This window comes from Oncorhynchus masou, chromosome 25 (genome assembly GCF_036934945.1).
Source record: "Oncorhynchus masou masou isolate Uvic2021 chromosome 25, UVic_Omas_1.1, whole genome shotgun sequence".
Lineage (NCBI taxonomy): Eukaryota > Metazoa > Chordata > Actinopteri > Salmoniformes > Salmonidae > Oncorhynchus > Oncorhynchus masou.
The window spans coordinates 21,407,272-21,430,868 of record NC_088236.1 but is presented as its reverse complement, the minus strand read 5'-3'; the positions used below and the strand labels follow the sequence as shown (position 1 = coordinate 21,430,868).

Sequence of the window (23,597 nt, the reverse complement as noted above, 5' to 3'; positions counted from 1 at the left end):
TGCTCTCAAAGTTTGAAGAATGGTTATATCAGTCAAATTGTGACAGCCTAAGGACACTGGAAAATAGATCCAGCCTATTTATACCCAGAGGAAATGGCATGATTTTTGGTCATGTTTGTTGGATGTTAACCCCTACCCTAACCTTTTACATTTCAATGGGGTAAGGTTAGGGACATCCCAAGGATCCCGGACAGCACTGACCCTTGTTTGTTGTGTATAGTATGTATGACTGCATGTGCATGTCTATTATTGTGGTAGCGTAGGTGATAAGGTAGAAGGAAATCGCATAGGCCTACATTACTTATTTAACACGGTTGAATGAATCTCTTGATTCTGATCATGTGACCAGAGACAAAAACAAAACGAGGTGTGGGTAGTGTAGTGCTGCTCCTTGCCTCCCAGGGAACATGAAATGGGTCTCTTCAGTAACAGGAGTGTGGAAGGAGGGGCTATTTTTATCCAGGGCATCCTGCCTGATAGGAAATGGGAACCAGCAAGCCTGGGGGTTCCATCAGCTTGATAGCCAGGCCTACTGCTATATGTGTGTGTACAGTGTGTGTGTTGACAGGCAGAGTGTAGGCTAACAGCTATCTGTTGTGTTAATAGGAGGTTAGGTGACACAACAGTGCAATTTTGGTAGCGCTAGGGGGGAGAGACCACAATGACATCACAGCAGTCTGCAATGTCTAATGACACATTTTGTTGCCTTGGAAAAGCAGAGGGTCATCCGCTTTCAGAGAGTATCAAGGGGGCAGACACCATGAAATATGTTGATTACTCTGTCACCATCAGCCGTATATTTATCAGACAGAATATCCTAATGCCAAAGCGGAAAAGCACTACAAGCTTGCTCTCACAATGTTGTTGTTCACTGACATAAAATAGACCCGGAAAGGAAGTGGGGAAGCATTCCTCTTAGGAGGCTAGCTGTGTTTGTTTACATTGTATGACTAACTCTATATCTGTGTCTGTCTCTCTATGTCCTCCCTCTCTCTCTCTCTCTGCTCTTTCTTTCTCTCTCTGTAGGGATCTGAGAATGAGGGGAAAGCAGAGGGGGTGTCTGAAAGCGAGACCAAGCCTGATACAGGGCTCCCGGAGGTGCCTGTCCCTGCTGATGACACCCCTGAGGTTCTCAATAAAGCCCTATCTGGACTGTCCTCACGGTAAACACTTCCAACATATATATTATTTTTTCATTGACTATTTTCTTATGGTAATCACAACCTCCGGTTTGGAACAAGGGAAATATCACCTATTTACAAAACGTAATATCTGCGTCCCATAAGTCTTTGGTCAAAAGTAGTGTCACTAGGCCTATAGGGAATAGTGTGCCATTTGGGACACAACCAACATCTATATTTTTTTATTTACTATCTTCGGTTTGCTCCTCCATCCTAACACCTTCCTGTTATTCAGACATGGATTATTGAATGCTAATGAAATACCATCTGCTATGCTCAGTATAACTATTGATCTGTGTAGGCCTATATTGACATTCTTCAGGAATGTATTGCCCAGCAGTTCATTTGGGCACACAGACAACTGATATGGATGCTTATTGTTCACCTTTTCATTACACTGTATATGGGGATTAACTGTGTGTGTGTTCTCAGATGGAAGAACTGGTGGGTGCGAGGGATCCTGACTCTGGCCATGATCTCCTTCTTCTTCATCATCATCTATCTGGGCCCCATGGTGCTCATGCTGATTGTGAGTGATCCTCATCCTCCTTTCCCTAAGCCTTCTGTCTGTCAGTCAGTTTGTTAGCCGATCCCAAATCGCTCCCTACCCGTCCCCCTTGGTCCGAACCCCTCTTTTGCCTGATCTGCAGTCTCAGGATAGGTATACGCAGTCCAGTGATGGAGCTTCCACCATATTGCGTACATACCTTACAGATCTGCAGAAACAAAAGGTTAGGACGAAAGAGAGGGTAAGGGATTGAATTGGGGCAGGCTGTCTGTCTGTCTGTGTCCTTAATGGATTTAGGCTCAGAGTGTAGCTCAGTGGAAATAACAGACTCTTCTCTGCTTTACTACCTGCTGGGAGGGAGAAAGCTTGCTGCAGGAAGTGAACAGAGAACACAACTCTTTATAGAGTCACAACACAAGAACATTGAACCAAAATGTCTGATTAAATGAGATGGAGATGAGCAACAAGGAATCATCCTGATACTATTGTCAGGGTGATATCAAATGTGTAGTGTGGTAGGGGAATACCATGTAGTTGATACCAAAACCCAGACAGTCAATGGCAAACCTCAGTCATTAATTACAGACCTGTTCAAAGTAATAATGGAACATCTTTCTCTACAGGTGCTGTGTGTGCAGATCAAATGCTTCCAGGAGATCATCCACATTGGTTACAGTGTGTACCACTCCTACCACCTGCCCTGGTTCAGAACGTTGAGTTGGTGAGATGCGCGTGCGCACACACACAATTTTATGTCTGTGTTTAATGTTATACTGCAACTAACTGTTTGTTGACTCGAGATAATGAGTTGCACGTTTTATTTCATTGCAGACTTCCTGAGGTTTGTTGGTATGGTGATGTTTACCCAGTTTCAAGTGTTCATCTAGATTATTTCTCAGCAGAGAGAAACTATATCATGTTACATGTAGTAGTGATGCTATTTGTAGTATGTTAGCTCTGGTGTAAAAACTCTTTCGTTATAAAACATAACTTATACATTTCTTCATAACTTGAACATTGCATCTCCAAAAGTTCACCATTGCTCCAGGTTTTCCAGAAAAGGTTGCCTAGTGAATGTTCAGTCTGTTATAACAGTTCTGACCTCACCCCTTGCTCCCCTCTTCCTCCCTTTATTTCCTCCTCTCCCTCCCCTCCTCTCCTCCTCCCGCTGTCAGGTACTTCCTGCTCTGTGTAAACTACTTCTTCTACGGAGAGACTGTGACAGACTACTTCTTTAATCTGGTGCAGAGGGAGGAGCCGCTGCGCATCCTCAGCAAATACCACCGCCTCATCTCCTTTGCTCTGTACCTCACAGGTGAGATGCAGGCTGTCTCAAAAGTTCTGACTAACTTCCTTTTTTCATGTCTTTTCCTTCATGATCACTGACCTGGCAAGGACAGATGGAAACCGATCTAGTGCTTTTTCCTATTGGTGATAAAGAAGCCATTTTAGAGTATTGAGAGTGAGACACAGCCAGGGTGAGGGAGGGAGGGAGGGAGGGGAGTCCTCTTTTGAATGTTTAGTGTTGTTTTAGTTGGAGCTTCTTCATTTTTAATCAGTTTTTACCTGAAAGGGTTTGGTACAAGTTTTTTTTAAATTATAAAAGCTTCAGAAGGAAACCCTACTGTGCCACACACTCCCTCTTTCAGTCAACCAGTGCAGCAGTGGCAGTTCATGGCAGCAGGATGTGGTGAAGGTAGCACTCGCTAAACGTCTGCTGTTTCTGTGTGACTGTATGATCATACCTCGACATTGTGGCTCAAGGTGAAAGAGGAAAGTTAATACCCATCTATCCCTCCTTCGTTCATACCTCCCTTAGGGTTTCAAAACAGGGCCGGGTTGTTTACTGGAGAAGTGTTGGCAGGGAAAGGCTTTTAAGGTAATAGGGCCATCTCTTTTAAGGTAATAAGGCCATCTCTTTTAAGGTAATAGGGCCATCTCTTTTAAGGTAATAGGGCCATCTCTTTTAAGGTAATGGGGCTGTGTCCCCAATGACGGATAATGTAGAATGAGCTGAGTTTCACAGAATCTATAAGTAGTTATATAAAGATAAATCAGAACACTGTGTGCTTTGTTCTAGCCTGGTTCCAGATCTGTTCATCAGGCCAAGTTTCAAGTTTTATTTGTCATATGTGCAGGATGCAAACATGGTATACACTGTCCAACAAAATGCTCACTTGCAGGTTCCTTCTTGACAATGCAACAACAATAGGAAATAATGAAAGCTAAGTTTACGAACATAAAGTAAATGACTCCGTAGAATAGAATAAACAGTTTAGCAGAAGTATAATACAGTGACTACAATGACCATAGAAGTTGGCAAGACAGCACAAACTGATCTGGTACCAGGCTAGCATTGTTGTGCTCTGATGAAGCATGTGTAACAAATTGATGTGGATTGGATGGATGTAGAAATATTCTGGTGTCCAAATTGTCCTAACTGAATTATTGGCCTGACTGCTTTATCTAATTTGTTAGATTCGATAAAAGCATCTTACTCACAAGGGCGTCTTCTTACTCTGCTTTGATACAGCCTTGGGGATTGATATAATTCTTGGAAGTGTAAGAAATCAAGTTACATTCAGCGCATTCATGTGATTGTGTTTTTATCTGTTACTGACTTTAGCAGGCTTTTAACCTTGGAACCCAAAACCAAATCATTGTTTATGTCACTAGAGATTGTGATTGAGTTTGATTGAACATGGCTTGGATGACTACAATGATGCAGTTTCTGGTCCTCAGTTTTAAAACAAAGAATGACAATAATAGCTTCTATAAACTGTCTGACCCAAAAATGCTTTGGTGTGAATCCATTTGAATTCAATCACTTTTTAACAGCATCCCTTTTGATTTAAACTAAACCTTTCATTCATGTTTGCCCATGGAAGAAGTGGTTAGAAAGTGACCGTTTGGACCTGAATGCCAAAACATTCAGGAGATAGACGGTGCTCGAAGTTCACCCATTTTGCATACCATACAATGAGACTTCTATGTCTTCATCACTGGAAAAGATAAATGGTTGAGTTTGACAACACTGTAAGCTTAAAAATGATATCAAACTATTTGATTATTTCTTGAAAGAAAAAAAATATTTTTAATAATTGTAAATTTAAAAATTTAAAGTAAATGATTTAAAAACGTATGACCTCAGATTTTTTCATATTCTCATACAGTATGTTGTAGCATAGACCCTATTTTGCAGCATCTGAGAATTTTATATTTTCCCCGCCATCGGTTGAGACACAACATGCTCTTGAATACATGGTGGGTGTCATATCAATTATAGAAATATAATTCTTAGAATGGACCTTGACCTGTCGACCACTGCAATTTAGCTGGTACACCATTGAAATTTGAACTTTTAATTACTACCACAAAGATGACCTCCGGTACACCTGACGTCGAATGTCAACTTAAATGGTCATGTCTATTCTATTATTTATATTTATATGATTTTAATAGGATTGACTGTATTATTGAAAACAACCGATATTCCCATCCAAGTTAACATTTATCTGATGTGTGGACCTCAACCCATCTTTGTGGTATCGTTTGAAAGTTAAAATTTCAAATGTATTCCCATTTTATCAGTCAAAACATGACACCCACCCCTGTATTCAAGAGCATGTTGTCTCAACTGATGGGCACAACACTAAAACCTTAGTTTTCAACATTAAATGATATACTTTTTGTTAAAATATTTTTTCCCCAGAAATTAGAAAATAGTTTGACAACCCTGTTTGTAAGATTTTAAATTATATCAATCTCAACCGTTTATCTTTTCCAGTGATGAAGACATGGATGTGTCTTGGTATGGTGGGGTATGCAAAATGGGTCAACTTTCAGCACCTTTTAACTCTGTAGTGTTTTGGCATTCAGGTCCAAAATGTCACTTTCTGACCACTTATACAATGGGAAGATATGTATGGAAGGTTTCGTTCAAATCATATGGGGTGCTGTGAAAAAGAGATTGAATTCAAATTGATTTACTCTTTGTTGACTTGTTTCCTCTGTTCTGTGTTGTGCAGGTTTCTGCATGTTCGTGCTGAGCCTGGTGAAGAAACACTATCGCCTGCAGTTCTATATGGTGTGTGTGTGTGTGTGTGTGTGTGTGTGTGTGTGTGTGTGTAGTGCGTGCATGCATGCCTGTGTTGGGTAGCATAGTGTGTGTGTATGTACTGTATTATGAACCCTCTGGGCTGCTACTTCATTATTGAAGGGGCCTGGCCCAGAAACATGGAATCCCACCAGCAGTGATCTGGGTCCTTTCCAGGATATAGATGAGGCCCCTATTCCGATCTGCTGCTGCAGCCACCGACACTGACCGTCTGTGGCTCTGTTTTGGGCTCTGGATTGACCATGTAGGGCAGTGACATTGCTGAGCACTGCTAGGAAACACACACTGCAGTAACATATCACTGAGAGCACCGCATACTGCAGTAAAACTCATCTACTCAGTGTTGTGGACAAAATGTCACACTGACTGGGCTGAGGTCTCAGCACTCCTCAAGGATATGTTTGTGTTGTTGCAAAGAGAACTTGGTCATCATTGCCCTGTTATCAGTAAGGATTGTTCTGTGCAAAATGCCATTTACAGCATTAATGCTAAATTACAAACAAAGTGTGCTATGAGTAATTATAAACTGGGTGGTTCGAGCCCTGAATGCTAAAAGCCATGTTATATCAGACTGTATACCACGGGTATGGCAAGAAATTACTGTTCTATTTACGTTGGTAACCAGTTTATAATAGCAATAAGGCACCTCGAGAGTTTGTTATATGTCCAATATTCCATCTCTAAGAGCTGTATCCAGGCACTCCGTGTTGCGTTGTGCCTAAGAACAGCCCTTAGTTGTGGTATATTGGCCATATACCACACCTCGGGTCTTATTGCTTAAATATACTGCAGTGTTCTGGCTACTTTGGGGTAGCTATGTTCCTTTATCACTTATTAAAAATGTTGGGACAATTAAGCTTTCTGAAAATGAATTTCCTTCCTGTCAGTTTGGCTGGACTCATGTAACTCTGCTGATCGTAGTGACCCAGTCCCACCTCATCATCCACAACCTGTTTGAGGGAATGATCTGGTAAGAAATGTCTCTCTGTCACTCACTCAAATTCAATCAGAGGGCAAATTCAGTCAGACATTGGTTGTGACCTAAATGGCACTCTATTCCCTATATAGTGCACTACTTTTGAGCAGTGCCCTGTGGACCATGGTCAAAGTAGTATACTATATAGGGAATAGGGTGTCATTTGGGATACACCCAGTGGATCTGTTCTATCAGAAGTTAGTGCATGGGAGTGTCTTCATGCTGTACAATGGGAGGACTTTTTGCAGGTTGAATTGTCTATCTGATGTAATTATGACTTGTTCTACAACCATGTGATGCAAATGACAAGTGCATTAGGGTGGTCTACATCTGAAGCTTATTCAGGAGTCAAAAACATTTCAGAACGTTCAGGTAGAAATGTACTATGTTGAAGAGACCTGCTCTGTCTCTTCAGAGTAAATACGTATGTCTGCTTTATACACCCCACTGAATACACCCCAGGTACCAGTACCTCTCTCCTTCTTGGTCTAGGTTCATCGTGCCCATCTCCTGTGTGATCTGCAATGACATCATGGCCTACATGTTTGGCTTCTTCTTTGGACGTACTCCACTCATTAAGGTTAGCAAGACTGTTACACCACTACTGTATGTAGCATTTTCTGAAGTTTGGATCGTTCATTTGATATTTGGTACAAAGGATACCATTGGTAACCCCCTGTACTGTGTCAACGTCCTGATTGTGTACTCTTCAGCTGTCTCCTAAGAAGACCTGGGAAGGCTTCATCGGCGGATTCTTTTCTACTGTTGTGTTTGGGATCCTGGTAAGACACGGCCATAGCTAACTGCAAAAGTTTCCTTTCAAATTCCCCACAAGTCCTATTATTTTATTCTCTGCTTCTGTCTCTCTCTCTCTCCAGTTGTCCTATGTGATGGCAGGCTACAGCTTCTTTGTGTGTCCAGTGGAGTTCAACAGCGACCATAACAGTTTTGAGGTGGACTGTGTGCCCTCTGATCTGTTCCAGCTACAGGACTATGCCCTGCCGGCCACCCTCGAGTCCCTCACTGGTTGGGTGAGTCGGATCTGTCCCCTCTGTTTGATTGTGTGGCTGGCTGGTCTCTGTTTCTGATCTGTCTTTCTGGCTGGCTGGCGGGTCTGTTTCTGATTGATCGCTGGCAGGTTTCTGATCTGTCATTCTGACTAGCTGGCGGGTCTGTTTCTTATTGCTGGCGGGTCTCTGATCTCTCTGGCTGGTGGGTCTCTGTTTCTGATCTCTTGCTGGCTGGCGGGGCTCTGTTTCTGATCTCTGAGTGGGCGTCGCACAATTGGCCCTGCATTGTCTGGGTTAGGGGAGGGTTTGACCGGGGACCTTTACTTGGCTCATCGCGATCAAGCGACTCCTTGTGGCCTGCAGGCTGACTGCGGTCGTCAGTTGAACGGGGTTTCCTCTGATACATTGATGCGGCTGGCTTCTGGGTTAAGAGGCGCGGTTTGGCGGGTCATGTTTTGGAAGACGCATGATACGACCTTCGCCTCTCCCGTGCCCGTTGGGGAGTTGCAAAGATGAGACAAGATCGTAATTGGATATCACGAAATTGGGGGGAAAGGGGGTAAAAAATGCTTATATATACAGTGGGGCAAAAAAGTATTTAGTCAGCCACCAATTGTGCAAGTTCTCCCACTTCAAAATATGAGAGGCCTGTAATTTTCATCATAGGTACACTTCAACTATGACAGACAAAATGAGAAAAAAAATCCAGAAAATCACATTGTGCCCATGGCGCCCGGTGCTCTTCACAGATGAAAGCAGGTTCACACTGAGGACATGTGACAGTCTGGAGACACCGTGGACCGTGGAGAACGTTCTGCTGCCTGCAACATCCTCCAGCATGACCGGTTTGGCGGTGGGTCAGTCATGGTGTGGGGTGGCATTTCTTTGGGGGGCCGCAGAGCCCTCCATGTGGTCGCAGAGGTAGCCTGACTGCCATTAGGTGCCGAGATGAGATCCTCAGACCCCTTGTGAGCACATATGCTGGTGCGGTTGGCCCTGGGTTCCTCCTAATGCAAGACAATGCTCGACCTCATGTGGCTGGAGTGTGTCAGCAGTTCCTGCAAGAGGAAGGCATTGATACAATCGACTGGCCCGCCCGTTCCCCAGACCTGAATCCAATTGAGCACATCTGAGACATCATGTCTCGCTCCATCCACCAACGCCACGTCGCACCACAGACTGTCCAGGAGTTGGCGGATGCTTTAGTCCAGGTCTGGGAGGAGATCCCTTAGGAGACCATCCGCCACCTCATCAGGAGCATGCCCAGGCGTTGTAGGGAGGTAATACAGGCACGTGGAGGCCACACACACTACTGAGCCTCATTTTGACTTGTTTTAAGGACATTACATCAACGTTGGATCAGCCTGTAGTGTGGTTTTCCACTTTAATTTTGAGTGTGACTCCAAATCCAGACCTCCATGGGTTGATAAATTTGATTTCCATTGATCATTTTTGTGTGATTTTGTTGTCAGCACATTCAACTATGTAAAGAAAAAAGTATTTAATATGAATATTTCATTCATTCAGATCTAGGATGTGTTATTTTAGTGTTCCCTTTATTTTTTTGAGCAATATATATAATACATACACACACACACACACACACAGTTGAAGTTTACATACACCATAGTCAAATAGATTTAAACTCTGTTTTTCACAATTCCTGACATTTAATCCTAGTAAAAATTCCCTGACTTAGGTCAGTTAGGATCACCACTTTAGTTTAAGAATGTGACATGTCAGAATAATAGTAGAGAGAATGATTTATTTCACCTTTTATTTCTTTCATCACATTCTCAGTGGGTCAGAAGTTTACATACACTGAATTAGTATTTGGTAGTATTGCCTTTAAATTGTTTAACTTGGGTCAAACGTTTCAGGTAGCCTTCCACAAGCTTCCCACAATAAGTTGGGTGAATTGTGGCCCATTCCTCCTGACCGAGCTGATGTAACAGTCAGGTTTGTAGGCCTCCTTGCTCGCACATGCTTTTTCAGTTCTGCCCACAAATTTTCTATAGAAGTGAGGTCAGGGAGTTGTGATGGCCACTCAAAAACCTTGACTTTAATGTCCTTAAGCCATTTTGCCACAACTTTGGAAGTATGCTTGGGGTCATTGTCCATTTGGAAGACCCATTTGTGACCAAGCTTTAACTTCCTGACTCATGTCTTGAGATGTTGCTTCAATATATCCACATGATAACTTCCTCATGAGGCCATCTATTTTGTGAAGTGCACCAGTCCCTCCTGCAGCAAAGCACCCCCACAACATGATGCTGCCACCGTGCTTCACGGTTGGGATGGTGTTCTTCGGCTTGCAAGCCTCCCCCTTTTTCCTCCAAACATAACAATGGTCATTATGGCCAAACAGTTCTATTTTTGTATCATCAGACCAGCTGACATTTCTCCAAAGAGTACCATCTTTTTCCCTGTGTGCAGTTGCAAATCTTCGTCTGGCTTTTCTATGGCGGTTTTGGAGCAGAGGCTTCTTCCTTGCTGAGCGGACATTCAGGTTATGTCGATATAGGACTCGTTTTACTGTGGATATAGATATTTTTGTACCTGTTTCCTCCAGCATCTTCACAAGGTCCTTTGCTGCTGTTCTGGGATTGATTTGCACTTTTCGCACCAAAGTACGTTCATCTCTAGGAGACAGAACGCGTCTCCTTCCTGAGCGGTATGATGGTTTTTCACTCTGCAGTCCCAACTCATTCCAAACCATCTCCATTGGGTTGAGGTCGGGTGATTGTGGAGGCCAGGTCATCTGATGCAGCACTTCATCACTCTCCTTCTTGGTTAAATAGCCCTTACACAGCCTGGAGGTGTGTTAGGTCATTGTCCTGTTGAAAAACAAATGGGATGCTCAAGTGGGAAGGTGTTCCTGCAGATGGAATGCCCAAATGCAGAAACGCCCCGGGCTGCTGTTGCACAGCACAGGAGGCTGCTGAGGAGAGGACAGCACATAATAATGGCCGGAAAGGATCAAATGGAATGGCATGACCCATGTGTTTTGATGTAGTTGATACCACTCTCCTTTTTCCGCTCCAGCCATTATCACCAGCCCGTCCTCCCTCATTAAGGTGCCACCAACCTCCTGCGTTGCACTCTATTGTCCAAAAGAGATCTCGACATGATATCGACTTGCAGTAGGCTAGCCAAGACCAATGCTAGGTGTCTTTTTGTAGCTTGCTTTTAGCAGACTATCAACAGCGTATTGCTAATATGTTCCTTATTGAAGGTTTACTTTTGTAAATCACCTTCCTTAAAACAAATAAACTCGCTGAGTAGATTGATGGGCTCTTCTTTTTGCTCTGAACAGCTCGTTTGTTCTGTGTGTCACGGACCGGATCGGAGCCCGTAACAAAAAGGGAGACGACGTAGAGATCAAGGAATATCAAAAATATATTTATTACCTGAAGTAATCTATATACAATTAACAATGGTCTATGTAGTGTGAGTGGTTGCATGCATAGATGTGATAATGAGGGGTGTTGAAAGGTGCTAAAGCAAACAAACAAAACGGCCACAAAAATGCCACAAACAAAATCCAACCGTGTGTCTGCATGGAGAGTGTCTCCTCCATGAATGGGGAAAGGTGAATTTATCCCGGGACACACCCAGGCCCATGTGTCACATTTCGCTGACGACCCTCCCAACTCCGCCCACCGACATCCTAGTAAGGAAAACAATAGCAAATAGAGAGAATTCCCCCCCCCCCCCCCCCCCCCCATAAAACCGGAGGCCAACAAGGACACTGGAACACCACACCAATCATACATAAACAACAAAATCCTGCCCTGGTTACCCCACTGCTATCCCACTGCCCCAGCCAACCCACTGCCCCAGCCAACCCACTGTTACCCCACTGCCCCAGCCAACCCACTGTTATCCCACTGCCCCAGCCAACCCACTGTTACCCCACTGCCCCAGCCAACCCACTGTTGCCCCAGCCAACCCACTGCTCCCCCCCACAACCCACTGTTATCCCACTGCCCCAGCCAACCCCCTCCCCCACACACACACACAACCCACTGTAATCCCACTGCCCCAGCCAACCCATTGTTACCCCACTGCCCCAGCCAACCCACTGTTACCCCACTGCCCCAGCTAACCCACTGTTGCCCCAGCCAACCCACTGTTATCCCACTGCCCCAGCCAACCCCCCCCCCACACACACACACACAACCCACTGTAATCCCACTGCCCCAGCCAACCCACTGCTACCCCACTGCCCCAGCCAACCCACTGCTACCCCACTGCCCCAGCCAACCCACTGCTACCCCACTGCCCCAGCCAACCCACTGCTACTCCACTGCCCCAGCCAACCCACTGCTACCCCACTGCCCCAGCCAACCCACTGTTACCCCACTGCCCCAGCCAACCCACCTCACCCCACAACCCACTGTTATCCCACTGCCCCAGCCAACCCCCCCCCCACACACACACACACAACCCACTGTAATCCCACTGCCCCAGCCAACCCACTGCTACCCCACTGCCCCAGCCAACCCACTGTTACCCCACTGCCCCAGCCAACCCACCTCACCCCACAACCCACTGTTATCCCACTGCCCCAGCCAACCCCCCCCCCCACACACACACACACAACCCACTGTTATCCCACTGCCCCAGCCAACCCACTGTTACCCCCCCCCACACACACACACAACCCACTGTAATCCCACTGCCCCAGCCAACCCACTGTTACTCCACTGCCCCAGCCAACCCACCTCACCCCACAACCCAATGTTGCCCCAGCCAACCCACTGCTCCCCCCACAACCCACTGTTATCCCACTGCCCCAGCCAACCCCCCCCCCCCACACACACACACAACCCACTGTAATCCCACTGCCCCAGCCAACCCACTCTTACCCCACTGCCCCAGCCAACCCACTGTTACCCCACTGCCCCAGCCAACCTCATCCTCCCCAGACCTCAGCAACCTTTGCGCACAGGAAGCAACCTTTAAGAGGGAGGAAGAAATGAGAACAGACAGGAGCGACAGAGCAGGACAATACCAAACACAAAATAAACAGTGGTCAGTCACATGGACATTCAGGAACAGGGCGCACGAGAGAGCGCATCAGCAACGACGTTATCTGTCCCCCTGATGTGCCGCACATTGAGATGGAATGCTTGTAAAAAAATAAACACCATCTCATTATCCTCTGGTTAGGACACATGTGGCCGTCAAGAAGGTGAGATTAGACCCTTGGTCACTGAATGACCTCAGGGATTCCAAACAATGAGACACGGAGTGAAAGTTTTTAGCACAGACTTAGTTGTGATAGACCGGAGAGGATAGGCAGCAGGAAACCTAGTGGTCTGATATCACAGTGAACAGGCAACTACTACCATTCTTAGAGCGAGGCAGAGGACCAACACAGTCAATAATCAGATACTCAAAAGGTTGGCTGAGTACGGGAATAGGAAACAGTGGTACCGACTTAATAGCTTGATTAGGTTTACCAGTTAATTGACAGGTGTGTCAGGTTTTGATGAACTCAGAAACATCCCTCTTTAACCTAGGCAAAAATAAATGTCTAATTATGCGATTGTAGGTTTACCTCATGCCCAGATTTGAGGTCGGCCGATTAATCGGAATGGCCGATTAATTAGGGCCGATTTCAAGTTTTCATAACAATCGGAAATCAGTATTCATAACCTAACAGCTTCAGACACTTCCATAATTTACTCGGATTGTTCCTATTTTCAACTATTTTGTCATAGAATATTCTTTCTTGGTCTTCTGTATTATCCTGTTGTCTTAATTTGTTATAGTCTATAAATATATCTTCTGCCCTGGAATTTCTAAACTCCAGAAAGCGTTCATTTCTACGCTTAACTGCCTTTAAAATGTTATCATTTATCCTTGGTTCAGTTCCTTCCTCAATTGTAACATTTTTTTTTTTACTGGAGCCTGCTTATCTAGCATGTAAAAACAATGATTTAAAATGGCCCCAGGCATTCTCCACCTCATTGCATTCCAATACAGCAGACTAGTCCAATTTGCTCAAACAATTAACAAAAATATATGCACTATAATTATTCATAGCTTAATTTATATTAATTTATGACAAACTGTTTTCTGAACCTTCCTAGTACAGAAAATGATGGAATGATGATTTTCACACTGCAAAGATCACACTGAGCCCATAGTTCACAACCCTACTGTTTGATATCCTTGATCTATCCAATACCAACACAAGGTCAATGATGGTTTGGGTAGAAGGACAGACCCTGGTTGGCTCGTTAATCAGCTGAAATATGATAACATGCTCCAGTTTAACACGATCCTGCTCTAGTTGTAACAGAAGCAGTGCATTCTGTTGTTCAACATAAAGACTACTAGGGCGAACAGACGGAACGGCCATTGTAGCAAAACGGGGAGACGTCTGGGGAGGTGGCGAGTCCTCGGCAGAGGTTGCCCCAGTGGTAACTTCTAGTATACCACTCCATCAGATTGGCCTCCAATATCAATTTGGAATTTTTGGGACGTTCATTAATTTCAACCTGGTAATGATCAACAATCTTCAACAGCTGTTCTTTAGTACATATTTCTAACAGTTATTCTTACAAATAAAATTGATTTGACAATAAAGGTTATAGCTCCGGGTAGCAAATGACACTACCCTACCCAAATCTCCCACTGAGGTACACAGCAGATTGTATACACCTGAGACCGATGTCCCAACAGAGAGTAGAGCAAGAGTTTCCGGCAGGTGCCTGGAAACTAACCAATGTTACTTTCTTCAACGCAGCACACAACCGACTATCCACCACAGTGGCAAGTTTACCAAACAAACAAAGGCAACCGAAACTGGGCCTAACAAACATTACAACTCAAAAAAGCTGTAACTGATGCAAACAAAGCACCTACCTACAGAGGTTATCAAACAATAATTCCACATTTTCTCCAAAACAATACTTATACCAGTTAGCCTAATGACAATAGTATCAGTCCTACTGGAATACTTTTACAGGCAACACATTGATGACATCACCAAACAACCAAAATCACTGATACGTATCTAAGGCACTATACAAAACACTTAAGAATATGCCGTGAATACCAACTAAAGGGCATTCCAATAAGCATTAACCCATCATAATGAAACAAAATAATATCTACCAAAATCTCTAGGAACCAACCTTATGGTCCCGGACGAGCCCCCACTTGTCACGTACCGGCTTGAAGCCCGTAACTACATGGGAGACAACATAGAGATCAAGGAATAACAAAAATATATTTATTAACGGAAGAAATCTATATACAATTAACAATGGTATATGTAGTCAGTATTGTGAGTGGTTGCGTGCGTAGATGTGATTAGGAGGGGTGTTGAAAGGTGCCAAAGCAAACAAACAAAACTGCCACAACCAAAATCCAACAGTGTGTCTGCATGGAGAGAGTCTTCTCCTTGAATGGGGGAAAGGTGAATTTATCCTGGGACACACCTGGGCTCGGGTGTCCCATTTCACTGAGGACCCTCCCAGCTCCGCCCACCGACATCCTATTAAGGAAAACGAGAGCAAAGAGAATGAATTCGGCAGACAGAGTGGGAGGGTCGTCACATGCGAAGGCATCAACTCATGTACTGCTCGAGAAGTTGTGACTCGCTGGAGCATGGTGGTGCTTGGATGAACGGCCAATCATATTGCTCAAATACAAATAGCTGAATATACAGAGAAAGCATGCCAACTTTTAGGCCCTGCCTGACTCCAATGCATTTAAGAACTACACGTCCGGGCCAGTAGAAATGATTTTCGGCCCAGTAGACCCGACCGGGCCAGTGAGGAAAAATAGTTAACGTTGGACTCTGGTGTTTTTTCACTATGCAGCCACAGAGTGGTGGCGCAAAGGCTATTTACTGTGCTTTGATTGACGAACAGCAAGCTTGATTATGTTATGAAAGGTGTTGAACTGATTGAAAAAAGTAAATCTCCTGTATTCCTTTGCCATTCATTAATCATACAGCTTAGTTATTTGTCCATGAATCACATTGGGACAAGTAAACTAAAGATCTCGTTTTAATATTTTTGATATGAAGTCCATCAGGACTCGCCAGACAGTGGCGTTACAGTGAGTGACTTGTCAGTACCTACCAAATCGCGTCGATAAGAATGCTGTTCATTTGCCTTCCTAATTTGCATACTGGTAGTCTTTTGGGTGATTTTCTGCAGATACATTCTGAAAACATTTGATGAAGATGGTGTATCCTCCTCACTGCAGGAACAATAGATAGGCTAGTGGAGAGAGCCTCACTCTGGTCTGAAATATGATCAAAGAAAACAAATCAAATTGTTTTAAAAGCTAATGATACTTATGGTATTTTCAAAGATATTGATCTAGGTCTACTGATTGAATCAAAGTGTTGACACGGGAGTAGTCATCTGCTGCTTTCTGTGTAGCAAAGCCCATGTTTAACACCTGATTCATTCTTCAATCATACCTGTATTGCAGATAGCTGAGAAAATGCCTCTTAAAAGGAAGCTTGAAGCCTGTGGAAGTCAGCAGACTCTTACAGGATTCTTTAAAGGTCCAGTGCAGTCAAAATTACATTTTTATTATGTTCAATATATTACATGGGTCGCATTAGCCTTCAAAACGCAGACAATCCAAAAAAATCAGTTTTAAAAAAACCCATTTCAGCTGCATTTCATATCAAAAGTCAAGTGTTTTGTTTCCATAGTGATATGGGGTGTCACTCACACAAAAATTTAAAAACACAACATGCTCAAATTTAAGATTTGACTGAGTTACAGTTTTATATAAGGAAATCAGTCAATATATTAATTAGGCCCAATTGATGGATTTCACATGACTGGGCAGGGGTGTACCCACTGGGGAGCCAGGCCCAGCCAATCAACAGGAGTTTTCCCCTGCAAAATGGCTTTATTACAGACAGAAATACTCCTCAGCACGATTGGGTTCAAGTCCGGGCTCTGGCTTGGCCACTCAAGGACATTCCGAGATTTGTCCCGAAGTCACTCCTGAGTTGTCTTGGCTGTGTGCTTAGGGTCGTTGTCCTGTTTGAAGATGAACCTTCGCCCCAGTCTGAGGTCCTGAGCACTTTTCATCAAGGATCACTCTGTACTTTGCTCCGTTCATCTTTCCCTGTTTCTGATCTCTGGCTGGCTGGTCTCTGTTTCTGATCTCTGGCTGGTCTCTGTTTCTGATCTCTGGCTGGTCTGTTTCTGATCTCTGGCTGGCTGGTCTCTGTTTCTGATCTCTGGCTGGTTTGTTTCTGATCTCTGGCTGGTCTGTTTCTGATCTCTGGCTGGTCTGTTTCTGATCTCTGGCTGTCTGGCTGGTCTCTGTTTCTGATCTCTGGCTGGTCTCTGTTTCTGATATCTGGCTGGCTGGTCTCTTTCTGACCTGGCTGGTCTATGTCTGGAAGTCTGCTTTGATATCTTAAATCCTTTTGTCATTGTTTCTCCTCTTTGTTAAGAAACTGTTTGACCGTATGTGAGACTGTAGTCTTCCTCTTCCCCTTCTCTCCCTCTTGTCCTCTCTCTCTCCAGCCCACACTGCGCCTCTACCCATTCCAGATTCACAGCATCTCCCTGTCTGCCTTTGCCTCCCTCATGGGACCCTTCGGAGGCTTCTTTGCCAGCGGCTTCAAGAGGGCCTTTAAGATCAAGGTGGGTATGAGGAGAAGAGACTCCTGTTATCACTGGACCTGGTGGACTCACTAGAATTGAGTGGCCTCTCAGTTGGCAGTGCTCCTGATCAATGTTCCCTCCCTCACTATTGTAAAGTGGCTGTTCCACTGGATGTCAGAAGGTGAATTCACCAATTTGTAAGTCGCTCTGGATAAGAGCGTCTGCTAAATGACTTAAATGTAAATGTAAATGTAAAAGCTGCACGGCAGTCCCGTGGAACAGAAATATCAGCCCACGGAGAGAAACACAAGATTTCTATTTTTGTTGTTGTTCCAGGACTTTGCCAACACCATCCCCGGTCACGGTGGCATCATGGACCGCTTCGACTGCCAGTACCTCATGGCCACGTTCGTCAATGTCTACATCGCCAGCTTCATCAGGTAACGTTCTAGAACACCCCGTTATTTATAAAGAGAGTAGCCAGTGGTGCATAGAGAGAGAAGAGCCACAGTCTTAACTGCTTTTGGCTGACAGTGTGTTGATTGATGAAAATAATGCATTGCTAAAGAGGAAGTGATTCTTGAGAAGGCTTTTACAGTATGTGATTCATTTAACTTTTAATGTTATTCTAGTCATTTAGCAGACAATCTTATCCAGAGCGACTCAGTTAGTAATCTTCTCTGTCCCATTGGCTCAAACGGCAGCAATGTTCTACCTAATGCATAAAGACATGAGGTACAGCCTCAAGCAAATTGACTAACGGCGTATTTGTGCTGTCAAAATGTCACCCTGTATGTATATCTGTAATCCATTGTGTAATCTCTCTCCAGGGGCCCTAACCCTGCCAAGGTGGTCCAGCAGCTTTTAGCCCTGCGCTTGGACCAGCAGCTCAACATCTTCAACTCCTTAAAGAGCCACTTGATAGAGAGGGGTCTGCTGGAGGATGTAGCCTAGGGCCCCCATGGCCAGCCCCAGGTCACCCTACTGGGCACACAGAGAGGAGGGCAGCGCCTGGCACCAGAAAGCCCTGGAGGTGTGGGAGAAGAAGTGTGGTGCTCGTATCTGAGAAAGTAACTCAATTCTTTGGGTTATTCAATTTTCTGTGTGACAGAGGGAGGGAGTGTATATAGTATGAAAGAAAGTGTGTCCTAAACTGTTTCCTTTGTCAGTGTTTCAGGTTGTATTTGTGAGTAAATTTATGTCAGCTATAGTATCTATAACACAGTGATGCCACTTGATCTGTGTACCTCAATGAGGTCAGGTATACGTGTGTGAATATTTTATGGTACATATATTTTATGTGTTTTAATGCACTGCTCAAAATAGTCACACTGTATCGTCCTCTTCATCTGCCACAATTTTATTTGTTTCATTCATCGTAATAATTGTTTGTATTTATAATTTTTTATTTGACCTTTTATTTAACTAGGCAAGTCAGTTAAGAACAAATTCTTATTTTCAATGACGGCCTAGGAACAGTGGGATAACTGCCTTGTTCAGGGGCAGAATGACAGATTTTTACCTTGTCAGCTCGGGGATTCGATCTTCCAACCTTTTGGTTACTAGTCCAATGCTCTAAACACTAGAATACCCTGCCGCCCCACCTATTACATAATGTGTGGTTGAGGTTTTACATTGAAAGCTTTCATTGTATCCCTGTTTTGTATAGTCAATGTGAATTTTACCCGGTAGAGGTTCACTCTGCTAGTGGCACATCATGCTGCATATCGGTGTGTTTCTGTCTCTGTTACCATGGAGTGCTTCCCAAATGGTACCCTATTTCCTACATAGTGCACCACTTCTGATCAGAGCCCTATGTGCCCAGGCATCATCAACAAGATTCAGGCGCGGCTGGTCAGGGGACTGGAAGATAATTGCAAATCATTTGTAGACTGCAAATTGACTGCAAGAAGCCCAAGCAGATATAATATTTGACTAAAACATAATAATTTAAAACCTTGCTTACATTTGTATAAGATCACATATATTTCCAAAATTAAAATCACTCATTTGCTGGTGTTTTTAGTCTTATGCACCCCAAAAAATCTTGCCCATGGGACAAATTCGGCTAGCGAGCCGCCAGTTGGGGAACCCTGATGTAGGGAACAGGGTGCCATTGTAGACACTCATGCTTCACCTGTAGCTTCATTCACACCCAGCCACACCGTTCTAGGAAGTGGACTGTCTAAATTGGGAGCAAAACACCACTGGATTTGACAGGATTATTAACTATCATTATTGCTACAAAATGGAGGTGAAGGGTAAAACATTCCCTAGGAGCAATAGAATACATGTTTGAAAGTGTAAAATGACAAAAGGAATAGTATAGGAATGTATTTTACAATATATTTCATTGCCATGTAATATTCTATTACATAATGGTCTGCCTTAATGTTAAACTTAATTTAAAACTATTGTGATCTCCTTTTGGTGTGGGAGTTGGACATCAGGATTTCAGCTGAGGTTATTTATTTTCCAATCAAGTTCCATTATCAGAGATGACGATGTGTGAAGGGTCCTTTCAGTTCACGCTGGATGACAGCCACCAGAGTTTTATATACAGTAACAGTCAAAAGTTTGGACACACTTACTCATTCAAGGATTTTTACTTCATTTTCCTATTTTCTAGATTGTAGAATAATAGTGAGGACATCAAAACTATGAAATAACACATATGGAAACATGTAGTAACCCAAAAAGTGTTAACCAAATTCTTCAAAGTAGCCACCCATTGCCTTGACAGCTTTGCACACTCTTGGCATTCTCTCAACCAGCTTCATGAGGAATGCTTTTTTTTATGTTCCCACATATGCTGAGCACTTGTTGGCTGCTTTTCCTTCACACTGTGGTCCAACTCATCCCAAAAAATTAAGAAAAACCCTGGAATGAGTAGGTGTGTCCAAACTTTTGACTGGTACAGTGTTTATATATAGATCTCTATAAATGCTATACACTATATGCCCTCTTTATTTTTGGCTCTGACTGCCACTGTTGAGGTTCTCATAGGAATGTGAGATGGGACACAATCCACCCATGTTGTTTACATCAGCTATTGTAATGGATGAATAGATAGTTGCAAATGGCCACCAGGCGTTATCTATTTTGTTACCTGCCCTGCTGGTATAATATATGTTTGTAAACTGCTCCTAAGAGGCAGATTTGTTCAACTGTTAGTGTTGTGTAGAAAACACCAGGATGGTGGGGTGAAGGGATCATGCTGTCTGTTCAGTGTCCAAAGCTATGGGACTGTAGTGAAGGATACGACTCAATATTAGGAAGGTGTTCCTAATGTTTGGTATACTCAGTGTAGTGTGTTACTTGAGACTAGAGCACTATGTGCCCTGGTCAAAAGTAGTGCACTATAAAGGGAATAGGGTGCCATTTAGGATGCTGCCACGCTCACAGATAGTTGCCGTCGTTACACATCCCTGTGGGTTGCGAACGATCAGTAACGGGAGGCTGCTGAGAGGAGGACGGCTCATAATAAGCCAGTAGTAATACACAATACCAAAATCACTGACAATCTCACAGATTTTGTTAAACTACTTTTAATGCTGTTGATGTTTTTCCTCTTGTTGCCATTGTGAGATCACCACCAAGTGACTTTCATTTTGTGGTGACATCCAACATAAATGGTTAAACTCTTGTCCTTGGTTGATCTCAGTTTTGTCATGTTCATTTACAGGGACCAATCTATAGATCAATCTGAGTGTGAGGATATGACATTGGGGAAACCAGGGCCTCAGAGTATAAGTGATCTAGGATCAGTTTAGCCTTTAAGAGCATAGTGGATATACATTATATGGACAGGGAGGAGCTGATCCTGGAACAGATCTGAAATATTTTACAAACTGTCACCTCTTTCACTCTGCTTAATCACATATAGTACGACCCAATACTGATTTACTGTACAATCGATCACCTCAATCATCCATTGATGCCATACGTCTACTGTAACTTCAGATTGGGATCAAATTGTGTATGTAAAGAATCCACTACCATTCATAGACGGATAAATGTTCAACGTGGTACATTATTGAAATTAGATTTTTGGAGTAGCCTATGTCTTACTTAATCCAATTCAAATGTTATTGTTTGCATACACATATTTAGATGTTTTTGCAGGTGTAGTGAAATGCTTGAAATCAAAGGTTCATGCAACTGGATCTTGAACAATAATTAGCTACACAGATTTTTATTTAACTAGGCAAGTCAGTTAAGAACAAAATCTTATTTTCAATGACAGCCTAGGAACAGTGGGTTAACTGCCTTGTCCAGGGGCGGAATGACATATTTTTAACTTGTCAGCTCAGGGATTTGATCTTGCAACCTTTTGGTTACAAGTCCAACGCTCTAACCACTAGGCTACCTGCCACCCCAATAATGAAAAGATACCTCAGTTTCTGCCAATAACATTTTTAATGTATGATTAAGTATTATAGCTAACACATTCTGTGATTATATTCTGTAACAGTAAAAGACAAAGCAATATGAAGTATCAATGTAGGATATGAAATGTCCATGCAGGGTCTAATACTTACAGTGAGGAGAGTTCATATGAAATCTGTTCACTAAAAAGCCATAGAGGTATGTTTGGGATTGGGTGATCTGCACTGTCTGCACCTCCACTATCATCATCTCTCTGTTCTTCACATCCTCACCATCCATGTCATGTAGCTCCACTAAGATGGGGTTTTGTCAAGATGGAATATAGCTTTTGTTAAAATTGACCTCGTAGCAGGTTAGAAGAATTTACCCAACAGATTAGGATAAATCATTTAGCAGGTTAAGGTTAGGAAAAGTGTAGGGTTGCGATTAGCAACAACAACAAAAAACAATTTGGGACAAAAGCTGTATCTTGTCTAGACATGACCCTAATATGGAAGGACACATAAGAGTGAAACCTCTATACAGTCCAAAAACCATGCAGCTCTACTCTTTGAAATGCCTACTTCCATAAGCACATTTTTCCTATATATTGTTTTGTGATCATCATTTAATTATTTGAGATCCTGTCAGTCTTTAACTTACCTTGCTTATTTGTTTTACTATGTTGACTTGTATACTCTACTGGTATTAAACTTACCTTTGATTTTCAATATTATATTATTATATCATACTAATCTTGCTGTTTTGGAAATGATATTATCTATATATCCTTCAGTTTTTACATTGCATAACTCACAGATTTACTTAGCTAAGGTTCAGAGAAATATTCAGGCAATATAGGACATTGCTGTGGTATCAGGTGCATTAGCTAGTTTTGAATTTCCAGATATTGGCTGTTGTCGGTCTATGGAAACTATCTGTGGTAACTTTGTGCTGCATTCAAGAGAGGGAACCTATTGTAATGTATCATGCTGTGTAGATGATAGAGGCATTGATAGAAGTTGTCAGAAGCCAACAAGTGGAATATTGGAAACCAACCAGTGAGAATGGTGGTACATTTTCCTTGGACTTCATTGGCGGTAATAAGAGTATTGTGCCAGTTCCATGTCAGTATTATGGATAGCTGCCACTTGAGTGTGCTAAAGTTTAAAATAGATCATTTTTGTGTTATCCTCCTTGGTCTATTAAATTGAGCCTCTGCCAGTATTGCACTTACATGTAAAAGCAGCAAGATTATACCTTCTGCATCACAGCTGTTCGATAACATTCCATCTCCTAAGGTTAACTTGACACTTCTTATGGGGGAAATGGGGATCATTATTCCTCCTTAGCAATTTGCTCTTACAGAAATGAGAATTTCCCTCACCAATAGGTTAATCATAATATTGAGCAGACATATTTTCTGCAGAATAGGCTACCCCTGTGAAATGTCCTATTACACAGTTCTATTTTAATAGGTTAGGAATCTTATCAAGTTGTCCAGGACATTATGGATTGTATGGAGATCTGCTATGTTTGGCTGTTCAAGCATACACTTCTCCTCTGGGTCTACTCTGGTTGGTTTGCTTTTGCTCTGATATATATTGATATTTTATGATTTATGTTTATTATCGTATATTGTGCAATGATTTGTGTTAAATTGTATTTGTTTTAGGAAACATTTTTGATAATGTCAGAAAAATGTGCTTGGTCTTTCAGTAAATATCTTGTTCATATGTTAGATGACAATAAAAGGAAAAAGGTAAATGTGTGTCTGTGAACTCATTGGCTGTATGTTGCCTGTAAGCATCATTGCCACAGTTTGAAGAGAC

The 23,597-nt window shown here is 43.0% G+C and overlaps 1 protein-coding gene across 1 annotated transcript in view; it reads left to right on the top strand.

Annotated features, from left to right (window-relative positions):
• LOC135513903 (phosphatidate cytidylyltransferase 2-like) overlaps positions 1–23,532 on the top strand; it is a 27,953-nt gene extending 4,421 nt beyond the window's left edge. Inside the window, exons 2-13 of the mRNA XM_064936904.1 lie at positions 1,027–1,163; positions 1,614–1,710; positions 2,313–2,410; positions 2,865–3,004; positions 5,718–5,776; positions 6,694–6,776; positions 7,275–7,362; positions 7,496–7,564; positions 7,661–7,813; positions 17,317–17,436; positions 17,734–17,837; positions 18,228–23,532. Of these exons, the coding sequence (XP_064792976.1) occupies positions 1,027–1,163; positions 1,614–1,710; positions 2,313–2,410; positions 2,865–3,004; positions 5,718–5,776; positions 6,694–6,776; positions 7,275–7,362; positions 7,496–7,564; positions 7,661–7,813; positions 17,317–17,436; positions 17,734–17,837; positions 18,228–18,351 (1,272 nt within the window). The 3' untranslated portion in view covers positions 18,352–23,532. The remainder of the gene's footprint in view (positions 1–1,026; positions 1,164–1,613; positions 1,711–2,312; positions 2,411–2,864; positions 3,005–5,717; positions 5,777–6,693; positions 6,777–7,274; positions 7,363–7,495; positions 7,565–7,660; positions 7,814–17,316; positions 17,437–17,733; positions 17,838–18,227) is intronic.
• The last annotated feature ends 65 nt before the right edge of the window (positions 23,533–23,597 follow it).